Source organism: Equus przewalskii, unplaced genomic scaffold, assembly GCF_037783145.1.
Source record: "Equus przewalskii isolate Varuska unplaced genomic scaffold, EquPr2 ChrUn-13, whole genome shotgun sequence".
NCBI classification, from domain to species: Eukaryota; Metazoa; Chordata; class Mammalia; order Perissodactyla; family Equidae; genus Equus; species Equus przewalskii.
This window is the reverse complement of record NW_027228750.1, coordinates 1,950,281-1,965,187: the sequence shown is the minus strand read 5'-3', so window position 1 is coordinate 1,965,187 and position 14,907 is coordinate 1,950,281. Positions and strand designations below refer to the sequence as shown.

Genomic DNA, 14,907 nt, shown 5'->3' with positions numbered 1-14,907 from the left:
GTTTGTTTTTCCTTTCCTACATTTTATATTTATTCTTTTCCCCCTGCTCTCCTCACTGCTCTCCCATCAAATGGAAAATGTACTGCCTGGGGTTGAGGTAGGAGCTTACTTCTCTAGAGAGCTGCTGGTTGTGGAAGCCTAGGAATGCATTGGGTTTGCTTGACCAAATGATGCACTCGTCAGAATGCTGCAGAACACCCTGGGCTGACACACTGCCATCTTCGGGGTGCAATTCCTAATTCACAGAATCAGAGCATGGCCATGTCTGTGTGTGGCAGGGAGGCAGGTGGATCTGATGTCTATCTGATGTCTGTCTCCTGCAGTAGCCTATGTGATTCAGAGACTTAAGCACTCAATTAGCCAATGTTATCCTACCTCACCATCCAGAAGGGCAGAGAGAAGGGGTGAAGATGCTTGAAATAATCTTAAGAAGTCTAGTTCTAGGAGATCCCCCCGGAGATCAGGTCATTTGTGTGGAGGGGAGCAGGACTGGAAATGAAGTCAGGATTCCCCTGGGACTTGGTGGTTGGTTAGTTGAGTGGCCTTTGTTTTTGGTGAGCTTTGATCCTTTCCTTGACCTGTTGCCACATTTAACCACGGGATATTGTATGCAATGGAATTAGTGGGACCAGAGGGCTATTGGTAGGTCTCTGAGCAAAGCCATCGCTCCTACAGGGAAACATCCCTGAGCAGGCACTCTACTGATTGTGACCCAAGAGGACCACTGTGTAAAATTATGGAGACACATGTGGGAGGGCTCTGTACAGTGGTTAAGAACATGGTCTTTAGAGTCTGACAGCTTTGGATTTGAATCCCAGCTCTAACACTGAGTACTTACTTGGCCTTGGGCAAGTTACTTAACTTTTCATACCCTCAGTTTCCCCATCTGCAATTTGGGAATAATACTCTGCTCCTCATAAAGTCATTTAAAAGATTAAATGATATAACATGTGTAAAGAGGTTAGTATAGTGCCAGTCAATAATGGTAGCTAATTATTATTATTAGCTGCTGCAACTGTAGTTGTTTCTATTTAAAAATACTACTCCATTTTAAATATGTGTGTTTCTTTTCATTTTTCCTGAAGTCTGTAAAAAGTTTCCATTAATTAAAAGCATCCCAATTAGGAAAGCACTATTCTACTTTATAGATAAGCCAGCCAGGGAGTCATTTATTATTTACCCTGAATTGTTGGATTTTGTAGCTCCTTAGATCCAACAGTGTCATTGGTAATATTCTCATTTTGATAATCCAACCTCAAAGAATTCCATCCAGTTAGTGAGGCAAGTTATTTCTTTCCTGAAACCACATGGGTCCCTCTAAATTGAGTTCCTGCTCTTCCTCTGTTTGATTTCTTAAAATGGTTTCTGAAGATTTTAACCACAACTGAATCAAAACTAACCAGCCTGTAATTTCCTGGTGTGTCCCTATAGCCTTTCTTTTAAAACAAAACACACGCAAAAAATGGCATTACATTGGCTGGTTTCCAGTGTTTCAGGGTTTCCACTGGAGTAAATTGGAAAAAGTTTGTGAAAGCCACTCTGATTTCCCTCCGTCCCTCTTTGGAGCAGGCTCTAGGTTGTTTACGGCTTCACTATGATGTCTTATCACATTTAGGCGCTTTTAATTTGGAGTTGTTTTAAGAACGTTATCATCTCTCCTTAGTTCATTACTGCATATCTTCCTTCTCTTCAATTCTAGTACATCAGAAAATAAGGCAACATGTATGACGTATATAAGCCAGAAAGAGAAAGAATTGTTCTGCTTTTATATAAAAGGTATGCTAAAAATATCCAAGAAAATATAGACTGGGTATTTGAATTCGCAAATTAAAAGCATAGAAGGAATATATCTGAATCTTTTCCTAAAACCTATACAAATGTTCTGGACTCAACTCAGAGGCACAAAAGACTAGACTTAGTTTGGCTGATTATTTCAATGCTAATTTTTTTTGTGTTGTAGCCATTTTTCATCTATTATTTTTGATGATTAAATATTTTCTTTTAGTTGAATTATCAATATATTTTAAATATTTTGATTCCTGATTAAGTTTTAGTTTTAAATAAATGTTTATAATTAATATATAACATGAAAGTTGGAGTTTAAAATAAGTAAAATTTGAGTGATACTATAATATTCAGATAAAGACTAAATTAAAACACGGATCAGAATAGAAACGAAGCAACTTATTTTAAAAATTATAATGAACGTTATGAAAATATATGTGTTTGGTACATTGTCTCTCTAAATGTTTGCTTCAGTTAACGTTTGTTAAGTTAATGAATTAACAATAGATTGATAATGATAGAAGTAAAAACGTGGAATAAATGTTGAGCTGATGATGTATGCAAAGAAAACATTTCTAAACAGAACACTCTCTTACTCAGATTTTAAAATATAATAAAATCTAATTTGGGATTAATTGTATGAGAGAGTCATGTTCAGAAGTTCTGAAATGCTAAAATATATGTGTAGAAATACAGAGCATTTTCTTCATGATATGTATATTTGGAACTAATCAACAAAGTGTTTCCAAATGGATAAACGTTTTCAAATATACACAATTTATTTACAATTAGAGGCAGGCATTTGCATGCCAGAAATTCATGTGCTAAAGGCTTCAAAACTGTTCTTCTAAGAAATATCTTTCCTTGTATTATTTTCTTCATGGACAATGCAAATGCAGTGTTAAGCGTAGCCCAGACTAAAGTGTTATAAATTATTAAAATTAATGGAAATAATTATATTTTTACCATATTTGGCAATTGAAACTAGATTATTTACCACTTATCTTTAAGAATAGTTTTGATTAATTAAAACAGGATCAATATATAGTGATATATTACATTTAAACAAATGGGGAAAAAGGACAAGGACCTAATTATATTAGTTATTTTTGTCCACAGCTTCTCCCTAATATTTTCAATAATTACTGTTATGGATATTTTTTAAGAATCCATTGTTAAAAATACAACTTCTGAAAATTCAACACAGAAGTACAAAACACTCTTTGAGTGGTATAGATGTAAGCAATATAATTAACATTTGAAAGAAAACATCTACATAGATTTCATGTTGATGTTAGAAAACCAAAGAGACAGTCACTCCCCTTGTAAGAATCTCAGAATCTCACTCTGAGTTCAGGAAAGAGGAAGCAATTGGGTAAAGTCCTCTTCTTTTTTCTTTTTCTAACCCACAGCCTGGTGTCAGTTTTACACACTTTATACTTACTTTGCTTTCTGCCAAACTCCCTGGCTGACACGCATTAACCTCAATTGTTCCAACTGACCCGCTGGGCAGTATTGCCGAATGAACATAGATTATATCATCCTTCTAACAACTCTCTTAATCTTGCCTTTACCAAGAGCATTTTCTGGAACACACTCCTTTCCAATCAGTTTTCATCAATTTATTTAGCACTTACTCATGGTTGCAACTCAGAGATTTGGGGCTGGTGTTTTGGGAACCCAATCTAATGAAGACATCAGATTAAATTATGTAATTGTTGGCTCTTAATTGCTCAAAGAGTTCTCTTACACATCTATTACTTTTATATATATATAAAATTTATTATATATAAATTTATTATATATAATATAAATATATATTTTATATATTTATATATAAAAACATATGTATAAAATTCAAGCCCCAATTCTTTAGGACTCTTGAATTTTCAAGAAATAAATTAAAGATTATTTCTGTATCTTTAGAATCTCATAACTTATTATTATAGTTCACATTTCAAAGAAACGCTTAGCAAAATAACAGTACAGAAATATTTTTATATCGTTGCTAGCTTTAAAAACTTTTCCTGAGCTTCCAGGATATTCCATTTATTGTTACTTAAAATTTGTTCACTGAATCTAAAAACTACCACTATTACAAATATTTACTGACTTAAAATAAGTGGCAAACAAGTAAATTTATATTCTTTAGCACATTAGATATATCTGTAGGTGCTATGGGGAAGCACAAAGCAGCAGGAATTGTCACAGGACTCGCAGTCTACTTTTTATAATTCAGATTCCCATATGACATTGGAATTTAAACAGGCAAGAAAACATGTTTCTATACTGGTTTCAAATTTTCCAATTTTCCTTCTGCCAAGTCTTAACTTCTCTGAGTGTTTCTTAAGGTACAAATCTCCTGTACATGATGGAAAGAGATTTAATAGATGGAAAACTATACCCTCCACTGTGTTCATAAGAGCAGAATTTTACTAGGGACAATATGTGCCACCCTAATAAGACACTATATGGGGAATCTTTTTGAAAAACATAAAGCCCAATGTTACAAATATAAGGTGGCATTATTTTTTTTTTCTACAATTATCCTGTCAAGAGTCCAATTCAAATAGGAAGCCAGATTTGGGGGTCTTGCAAAGGCAAAGAAGGTATTATTGGGAAATGTTCACTTTTTTTCTTTCTTCTTCCATGAATTGATTTTGCCTCTCCCACTTAGGAGCATAAAGAAATCAATTACATGTCAATCCATTTTATATATACACGTGCACACACATATATTACACGTGTACATACAGAAGCATTTGGCTTTCCAAAAATAATTCAGCATGATTTGGAGAATAAGAAAAACATCTCTTATTTTGAGTAATGAAAATAGCAAATAGATTTGAACCTGGCATCATTTTGTTAAAAGTATTTAAAATATCTTCTCAGATGAAAATATGATTCTTTGGAAAATACAAATTGATTTCCATAGGCAAATTAAATGAAAAATCTACATGTGAAGAAACAATCAGACATATAATATGGGAGTAGAAGTGATGGATTGCTGCTGAAATATTCAGATCATTATAAAGGTGCAGATGTAGCCTATTATTTTAATAGGCACTCCTATCGAATATCATATAAAATCTTTTAAATAGTTAGACCCTGACTTTGCAGGCTTTTTTTGCCTTTTTATATTTACTTCTCCTGACTCTCTGTCCTTCCGTGGTTCCTTTCTTTGTTACTAGAATACAAATAGATGACTATAAAACAACCTCAGGCGCACGCCCGGAGTATTGTCATATTTCTGCATAAGGGAACTTATTTTTAATGGGTCTTTGAGAAAATATAATTCCTCCAATAGGTCTTTGGATAGCCTTTTCCCTCAGAAGTTGAGGCGACAGCTCCATGTGCTAGGTAACGCTTAATGGCAGGCTTATGAAGAGAGGAAGTGCCCGTGGAGAAGCCTGGCTCCGTCTCATTTGCTGCCTGCCCTCTTTAGAAAACCCACCATCGTACGGTACCTTCTTTTCGCTTTCCCGTCGCTGTTGGTCCTTATATTTAATCTGGAGAAGCTGATATTTCAAGAGTTTCCCTATCAGCGGTAAGGTTAATTTCTCTCCACTGTCCATAATTGCCTTTGCTGCTATTAACACCTATGAAGAAACACAATTATTAGGAAAAGTGGCATTTTATAACCTTTGGCACGGTCTGTCAGTGATGAAAAGATGAAATGGTGTTTCAGTTTTGTAATATTTGTCTTACTGCAAAAGTGGCTCATTGCTGGCCAAAAAAATTAGAGAAAAATGCCCCAAGGCCATGGAGAGGGACATTTATCCTCCACTTTACAAAAACTGGGTTGTCTGAAAATGCACTTCTTTTTCCAATAAGGCGGAGTGCTTCCCACAATAATGCTAGACTCAGACTCCCAAAAAAGGGTAGAGGAGAGACAGGCAGGGCTCCATTTAGGATGGCGGATAGGTCAGTTTCACGCTACAGAAAGTCTATTGTTTGGCACAGCCAATAGTCTAAACTGTCAAAATTTGACTTATGAGGATGTTATAAATTAAATAGGGTTTTATAATAATGGAAATGGCTATGTTAGCAGTCTTTTATTTCTTGGTGACCAAATTCAAATGAAAGATAAAAGCTGCTTGACACAGAGGCGCCATACGAATGTTGCTCCCCTCCCCTTGCAATTTAATGTTGATCCTGTTGGTATGCAGCCTAATTGGGGTGAAATAAGGTTATTGAGTTTTCTTTGGGTGACGACAGCCACTAGGAACATACAGCTGTATTGTCCAGATGTGTGGCACTGACAGCCTGTTTTATGACTGTGCTTTTTACAGCTTGTTTCCCCTAAATTTCACACAACTCTCTAACATCTGGGCCCTTTTCCTTGGAGCCCTATAACCACTTTATTTACTGCAAAAAAAATAAAATCACGTAAAATATGCCATAAAAAGTTGTTACGTGTTTCTCTTTATTCAAGTTGTCTCCCTGATAAAGTTCACCTCTGCCGGAAGCACTGTCACAAAGTAATCTAGTCAAAGTATTTTTCGTCTTTTGTTTTTAAGCAAGCATCAGATTTATTTATAACCTTGGGATGGATTAGGTGTTACTAAAATGCTCTGACATGTTGCTTTTCTTCCCCCTTGGAGCAATTACTCCTCTGGGCGCATATGGTGTCAATTTCAGACCCTCCGTCTCAGACAATGACGGCGCACACTGCATCTCATCGAGCTCCGTCTTGTCTGAGGTTCATACCAGCTCTTGGTCAGGGCTTTCCTGACCGATCCAGTTCCTTATGACTTTCCACTTTGCCAAGGGAAATAGCTGAAAGAAAGGGAGACGGCTATTTTCCTTCTAACTGCAGAAGGCCCTGTGGATCATCATATGCCAAAACGTAACTGGACCTCTTAGAAACCGCATCGGGGTTTCCTGCATTGCCTCGCAGAAGGGAAAAGCCAGGAAAAGAACTCCTTTAAAGCGGCTGTTTCTAAAAACCAAAGGAAAAAACTTAGTGTCAGAAAGCTTTGTGTGTCTCTAAGTGAACACCCTCCATGAAACAGAGCTCTTTGCTTTCTACGGTGGTTCTGCTCCTGCTAACAGGATTTAGGGAGAGGGGCGTGACAGCTGCGATGTCTGGGAGCAGGAACACATAAGGGTACATCTGCAGAACCTCAACATTTCATTGTGACCAGATTCAAGAGGGGAGGGAATCCTAAGGGTGGACAGTCACATGTTTACTATAAAATAAAAGCTGTCCGATTGTGTCCAACCCCGAGGGTAGACATATTTGGTTTGAAATGGCATTTTTCAATACGAGCTCAATAGTGTGCTGACAATTGAGCTGCTCTGTGACATGTAGTTCAAAATATACAAGTTTGGGTTTGAAGCTTACAGCAGTCTAGGATGGCGCGTTTCTCTCTGATACAAATATAATGACAGTGTTGAAGGGGAGTCAGCTCTGGAACAGGCTACTCAAGAGTGGTGTGGAGTCTCTTTTCCTGATGACCTGTGAAAACAGGATATTTACCTATGTCTGGGGTGGCTGGGAGAAGCCTGCCTGGCGTCATGGTGATGGATGGGATGTCTCTGGAGTTGCTTTCTATCCCATGTCTCTATGAGTCTGTGAATGTGACCTCACTGTGTTAAAATGTACTCAAAGCACAACAAAACATCCCGAGAGAAAGGTATTTCGCAGGCCATAAAATTTATTTCTGGTCCATCTAAAATGGTCTGTAGAGAGCTGGGTTTAAAACAAATACCTAGCACAGCATCGAAATAACGATACCACTGTGAAATGGGGAGATCAGTGGTGAGGAGTGTCACCGGCATTCCTGGGCACCCGTGTTCTTGTGACACGTGGACACAGAGCAGGGAAGAGCCGTGGCAGGACAGGGCAGCATTGAGCAGGGCCCAGGGGACACTCCTTCCTCCCAGAACAACCCAGACTCACGATGCCCACCAATATTCCTGAAGAAGGCAGTGCACGTGGCACCACAAGCAATGGCCGAATCCAGGCCTGCTCGTCCTTTCCCAGGGTTCCTCTGAGGAGACTTGACTCCCACACAAGCCGCTTTCTTTCTACTTCCTCCAAAGGGAATGATAGTGAGGATCCTTGGGATAACTAATGAAAGTGAAAGTCCTGCTGAACTCAAAATCTGAGACTGAAAATTTTTGTGGTATGTGGGTCATCCCCAGGAGAGGCAGAAAAAGAACGATGTTTACAAATTAATTTCTACTGAAATTGTTTTTTTCTCACACTCCGTAATTCACAATTTCACCCAATCAGGAGTCAGCCATTTCGTCTCAGATGTAAAACAAATCCTTGGAGGACCTTTCTTTGAAGGATAAGTCTTTGAGGGAAGAAAAAAGATGGAAGAAGAAACAGAATTTAAGAGGAAATGCAACTTTTCACATAACATTGCAGAAAGTCTTTCCCATCTCTTGCCTTACTTGTAGTAATTGAAATAATCATCAAACCTTCAACCTTCCGGCAGTGTAAGGGTTACTTGTCCAGTATCTAGTCAACGTGCCCGCATGTATGTGTGTCTGTGTGCATGTCTGTGCATGTGTGTGTGTATCTGTGTCTGTGTCTGGGTATGCTGGGAGGCAAGCTGAGAAGGACTGGCGGTATGGGGAGGATGAGGGATATAAGAGAAAGTGGAGGCGGTGAGCTGATTCGGGTTAGGGGGTAATTAGTCAAAAACCTAACTCCAGAACGAGGCAGAAAAACAGTCCTAAGTGGGTTAAAATCTGGGTATTCATCAAGCCAAATTGCCAAATAAATGAGACTGGCATAAGTCAGAACTTTTAAAAATGAGTCTTATGGGCAAACGAGACTCATTAAAATGGAGAAAAAGTGTTGCCAGGTGAGGCCTGTATGCACCCCCTGGACCTACTCAGGCCAGACTGTGGGGCCTGCCAGGGCCAAGGGGAGGTCCGGGCTGAGCTATCAGAGGTGTTCGGTTCTGGGAAAGTCTGGTGTAGGAGGGGGTTTAGCTTCAAAGGGTGCGGCTGAGCAGGAAGGCAAGTCTGTAGAAGTGTGAAGATCTTATTTTGAAGGTGGATACCTTTCTCTTTTAGGAAGTTTGTGATTCTGAGCACACAAAGAAATAAAAACAATTCCCTCTTTATCACTGACCTAGCTCAAAGACTTATGCCATGTTTACCGTCTAATGATCTAATCCAACAAAAATATAACCAATGAGCCAAATTCTTTCCTTGCCTGGAGATCAGGCCCACCCACAGACACCAGTGCCCTCCCTTCCCTTCTTCCACCCCTCCTCTGTGTGGTTCCTCCCCACATAAGTATTAAGCACAGCATCTGCCTGAACAAACACTTAGAATTGCTCCACAGATTCCCATGGAAACCAAATGTATGCATGTGTGCTAGTGTGTGTATACATACACACATATAAACAGATACGCATACATGCATATGTGTGTATGCACACATGATAGATAGATAGATAGATAGATAAATTGATAGGTAGATACATAGATAGATACATAGACAGATAGAACTTCCATAAGGTCTGCTGCCTGGTTTCTCTGCTGTGCTCACAAGGAGGCATATGGAGGAGCTTGAATCATTGCTTAACTTGCTGCATGTTCAATCCAGGTGAGTTCTGAGGAAAGGTAGAGATTTTGGATCTGCATTTCTCTTGCCTGGAACAGGCCAGGGAAAGAAGGTGGGGGAGGAGGGGAAAAGGTGTGCTTGTGTAGGGCAGAGGAGGGAGGGGTGATGGGAGAGGGATGGGCTGAGGAAAGACTTTCCCTCCAGGAACTCCAATAGCTACAAGTTCTAAAAAAAAAAATCTTTTGGTTTCAGGACCCTCCTTGGGGGTCCATGGTGTTTGTTACAGTGGCTGTAATAACGCACAGGATGTGACTGCATATTTAACCCTCATCCTTGGGTCAATGACTTAGGGTTGGTTTGGCTATGTAAAGACCTCAGAGAACAGGAGCAGAATCCATAAACTTGACTCAGTCCAGACTGGCACATGGCTGAGCAAACAGGTTTTCGACACACAGAAGATGTAACTCGTACATATGTATGTATGTACGTATTCATTTATTTGGCATGACATTCTGCTGAGTAGCTCATTTCCTTAATATATGACTGATTAAGTGCAATAGTTCTTCATCTTGGTAAAAAATCCAAATACTACCACAAGGATGTGCAACGAAAAGAAAATGCTTCCCCAGTCCCCTCCACCATTCCCTCTTTCCAAAGGTAACCACTGTTAACGAATTCTTGTGTATCCTTACATAATTTCCTATACATATACAAACATAAATATGTATATCCTTTTATATTTTAATACAAATAGGATTATGCTTTCATATTGTCAAGTGCTTTGTGTTTTTACATCCAAAGTCATCTAGCACAACTTTCTTTGATGATATGTATTGCTTGTGTATTTTTAAATTATTTGCATAGCCTTCTAGTGCATGGGTGTTTGGTCATTTATTTAACCAGTTTCCTACTGATGGACATTTACGCAATTTCAGTTTTTTAATTCTCTTAAGTGCCTGTGTATTTTAAATATTTATGGATACTTCCAAATTGATATTTGAAAAGTTAGTGGCATTTTTTGTTTCCACTACCACTATTGACAGGGTCTGTTTCCCCACCCGCCACACTAACCCTGGGTATTCTCCAACTTTTCTGTCTTTGTCTACAACAACGCTGATAGACCTTTCTGTGATGACAGAAATGTTCTTTATCTGCACTGTGCAATATAGTAGGCACCAGCCATACGTGCTGATCGAGTACTTGAATATTGCTAGTGTGACTGAGGAATTGAATTTTTAATTTATTTTTTAATTGATTAAAATGAATTTTAATTTGATTATAATTAAAGTTGAAATAGCCACATGTAGCCAGTGGCTACAGTGAAAAGTGAACATAGAATCTCATTTAAAATAATGTTGACTTATTCATCCCATCACTTTGTCCCTTTGATTTTACTCCAAAACCAAAAGGAAAGATATCCTATTTGGCACCATCTTTGGCAAATTTTATCAACGTAGGAAATGCTTACACACATTGATTAAATAATAATAGGGTACTCAAGTTTACACTGTGCTCAAGATAAAAGGTAATGAAAATCTATGGCTTCCACGCTGAGATATTTGTTTCTGGCCACTCAAGACATTTGCCCTGGCATGGGTGAAGATATACAGGGCTGGTCTGGGGCAAAAACAGGAAAGATACTTTTGTTTCTCGAGCAAAAGTTTGCTTCTGGCTTTTTTGTGTCCCCCCTTCTCCTCTGCTGCACGCCTCCTCCTCCTGGGTACCCAGTGCCTTTTTGCTTTCTAAAGCCCTTCTGCCACTAAAATAGAAAAGATTTAACTTGGTAACTCACTTTGAATGAAGTTTATTTATACCAGGGTGTCAGCTGTATTTTAAGATTTTATCCCTTAGTTATAGTATAAAAGGGATTAGCAACTGATGAAATAATTTCAAGCAATAAGTAATAGGTGTGGCGGTTTAGAATTTAGGGTGGGAGGTAGCTGTTGTCTCCAACCTGAAAACTCACAGTGCCTAAGGCTGACTCTGAAGGTAAATACAGTTTCAGCCGTTCTGGTGCTCAGAGGCCTGGAGTCTGACAGCAGCACCGTGGCCCTGACTAGTTCCCCATGTGCCCACACTCGGGGGCCACTGCCTGGAGTTACCGTTGTACTCCCGAACTAGGTCATTCAGGGGAACGGATCTGAAGGGGGAATGGAAATGCCCCTGGATCAGGGTCAGAGGAGAAGCATCAGAGAGGGTGAATGAGTGGGTGGCTGGGTGGGGCAGAAAAAGGGTGAGACAGCAGCTCTGCATCGTGAAAGAGGAATAGAGGCAAAGGGCAATTTGCTAGGGGGAAGGGGCCTGAGACTTGTCTCAGTGTGTGCACGTGTGTGTGACTGTGTGCATATACATGTCTGTGTGTACATGTGCATGTGTATGTGCGTGTGTGTGTGCATGTGTGCACAAGAGTAAGTGTGTTTATGTGTGCAGCTGCCTTTGGGGATGATTAAGAGTATTAAAAGATATGCAGTATCTAAAAGCTCTGTCAAAATTGAGATTGTGGATATTGAAGAATTAATAAAAAGAGAAGTAGAATACTAAAATTTTTGATTGGCACATTAAACGTAACACAGCTGAGTAGTTACCATTTCTACCTAATTATCTGGTAGAATGCAAGGTTTAATGTTTACCATTAAATACATGTCAAATTAAATATGTATAATTTATTTATCAAAAAAACTGTATAACTATATGTGCCATCTCCAAAGTTTGTTGCTTAGGTAGCATCATTATTCGCTTATTCATTCTGCTTTTATCTTATATATGTCATATCTGCTTATAGCGTTAAAAAGTCAGAGGAACTATTACCCCAGTGTGTGTGTGTGTGTTTGCGTGTGTGTGTGTGGTCACATGCACGTGTGCATATTTTACAAAATTTTCAATATTTCGAATGAAGGGCTGCTTTAGGTGGGCCTGACTCTGCACATTTGATGAAAAGATGGAAGAGCAGGTGATTTGCAAATGACTGAAAAGGCCCACTTACATGGAGATTCCCTCACTTGAAAAGACTCCTGCTGGGAATTTTAGCTCCTTTTGTACAAGGGATGGTGAACCAGCAGCTGAAGCCATAACCACTTATGTGCAACATAATGCAAAGACACAGGCTGTGTTTGTATTCCAGCCTTCTCAAGTACCACTGGGGAGCCTCGGGCCAGTTACTTAACCCTTTTAAACCCCAGCTTTTTAATCAACAACAGGGTTTCTCAACAGTGGCACTACTGATATTTTGAGCCAGGTAATTCTTTGTTGTAGGAGGTTTTTCTGTGTATTACAGGATGTGTAGCGCATCCCTGGCTTCTATCCAGCTGTGACAACCAAAAGCACCTCCAGACATTGCCAAATGTCCCCTGGGGGATAAAACCGTCCCTGGCTGAGAACCATTGATCCACAGAAAGAGAACACGAATAGTGCTGATAGCCTAAGACTGTATTGAGAATTGAATAAAATAAAGCATAGAAAGACTCAGCATGGTGAATGATATATGCACTCAATAAAATTAGCTCTTACTGTTATTATTCTTACTTCCAGGACAAAATTGGAATTCTTAAAGGCCCTACTGCTCAGGTTAGGGGAAAGAGAAAAGTAATGGAAGGAAGCGCATTTTGGGCAGGCAAGACAGTCACCTTAATTTATTATCAGCTCATGGCAACTGTGGCTTCTCCTTTCATTTAACTCCTCCTCTACTCTGACAAGGACAAATCAAGATCCATTTAGGGAAAGCAGAGATAAAAAGAGAAGGTGTAAAAATGTATTTTGTTACGGTGCAGTGTATAATGGGAGGAGCAGAGAAGAAGGAAGTTTGCTAATCTTCATTTCTTCTAAAATGTGAGATGGAGGAATTATATGAAGAATGTTCTGCAATTCCACAGCCTCCTTTTCCTGTTTCCTCCACTCTCTTCCTTCTTTCATTCCTTCTGCATTTACTGAGTGCCGATTATATTGCAGTCATTGCATTACTTGATTCCTTATATGTCTGGTCTATCCAATTCACATTCTTTAAGTAATGAATAATTTCCAATGAGGCATAATTGGAAAAACAGCTGGAAGGATAACTTAGCAGTGAGAGCAGGCAATGGGGAGAGACAGGAAAAGGGGAAAGAAAAAGGATGGCAATGACTGAAACATATTTTCTCACTTTGAGCAGAGGAAAAGAAAATAATCAAGCAATAGTAAGCTGTCTATACATAAATTTAAAGGTGCCTGAAGATATAGGCTCCATATAGACCATACAGTCCATCTAACGCAAATGGAACGTCATGAAGGAGCTCAGACCACAGCTTGGTGAGAAGTTCATAATGACGATAAATATCCGTAGCAGGTGACTCCTAGATCATTTTCAGCTGTCCATAATTAAACTGGTATCCATCTCTCGACAATGTCAGGGCTGTAAAATAATTCCAGTCATTGGACTCCTTACATCTGTGCTGAAATGAAATAATATTTGGCAGTAACAAGGAGTCACTGAAACTAAATAAACAACCCCTTTCAAGACTACATAAAAGTCGGTAACATAATAACATTTGACAGGGATTAAGACCTCTTTGGGGCTGTAAGGAAGTTTCAGAAGCAGCAATAACAAATATGTGGAAGGTAGAACAGATCTATGCTTTAATAGACGTGTATAATTTGAAATGTGATGAATGTCCCAAAGGAGATGTATATTTTGAACATCCAATGTGCACATGTCAAAAAGCACAGGACTCTGTTTTTTCTGGGATTACTCTCCCAAAGAAGTAAAAAGCAAAGCTTTCCTTTTTCATTAAGGAGTGCTTGTTTTTCATATACCTGCAAAATATGTAAAGGCACATGAAGCTGAATGTGATACTATATGGAAGCATGATATAGAAAGTTCGGATGGGCATTAGCTTCAGGTGTGTATTAGGAACACATAATTCTATCCTCATTGCGATCTTTTTTTGTAGATCAAGATCTTTTCCTCAGTCCCAAGATGCCCCCATTCTTCTGAAGTCATTCTTGGTTCTTTCAGCTTGTAGTAAAAGCTATAATGGAACAACCCTACAAATTTTTTGGATCTTTACTTAGCTCTCTTGTATTGGAATTATTTGTGTGTGGGGTTTGTCTTCTCCAGTAACTCGGAAGGTCAGGCCCATATCTGATTCATCTTTCTAAATCCTCTCCCAGAATCCACTCATATGTAGACATATAGTGTATTCATTCATTCAGTAAATGTAAGAACGGTGTCTTTAGAGTCATTTTTCGTTTGACTGGAAGGTAAGCGTTCTCAAATGTTTACTGCTACAATTACAAAGCTTTAGGAGTAGACTGCAAAGAGAGGTAGGTGTTCAGAGTACGGACACACGAATGGCTACACAGCACACACCTACACACCAGACACGGATTGTTCTAACAGCTGCTCTAAAATAATCTCAGGATAGTACTTTAGATATTGTAACTGGTCTAACTCTCCCCTTCCCTTTGAGGTGGGTACTCATCACCTCATTGTATAGACAAAGAAACTGAGGCCTGGCAATCACACAGCAACGAAGGAGTAGTCATAGGATTTGAACCCAGGCTATCTGGTTCCAGAGTCCTGCTCCTCATTACCATCCTCTGTGGCCTCACAATCGGCC

At 39.0% G+C, this 14,907-nt stretch overlaps 1 protein-coding gene across 4 annotated transcripts in view; it reads right to left on the bottom strand.

Annotated features, from left to right (window-relative positions):
- SPAG17 (sperm associated antigen 17) overlaps window positions 1–14,907 on the bottom strand; it is a 209,587-nt gene that overhangs the window by 143,246 nt on the left and 51,434 nt on the right. For all 4 annotated transcript variants that reach the window (XR_011536707.1, XM_008526615.2, XM_070607663.1 and 1 more), the window contains exon 4: window positions 5,253–5,384. Coding sequence is in view for 3 of the 4 variants with exons in the window: in XM_008526615.2 (XP_008524837.2) it covers window positions 5,253–5,384 (132 nt within the window). In the remaining variant the exon portion in view is untranslated. The remainder of the gene's footprint in view (window positions 1–5,252; window positions 5,385–14,907) is intronic.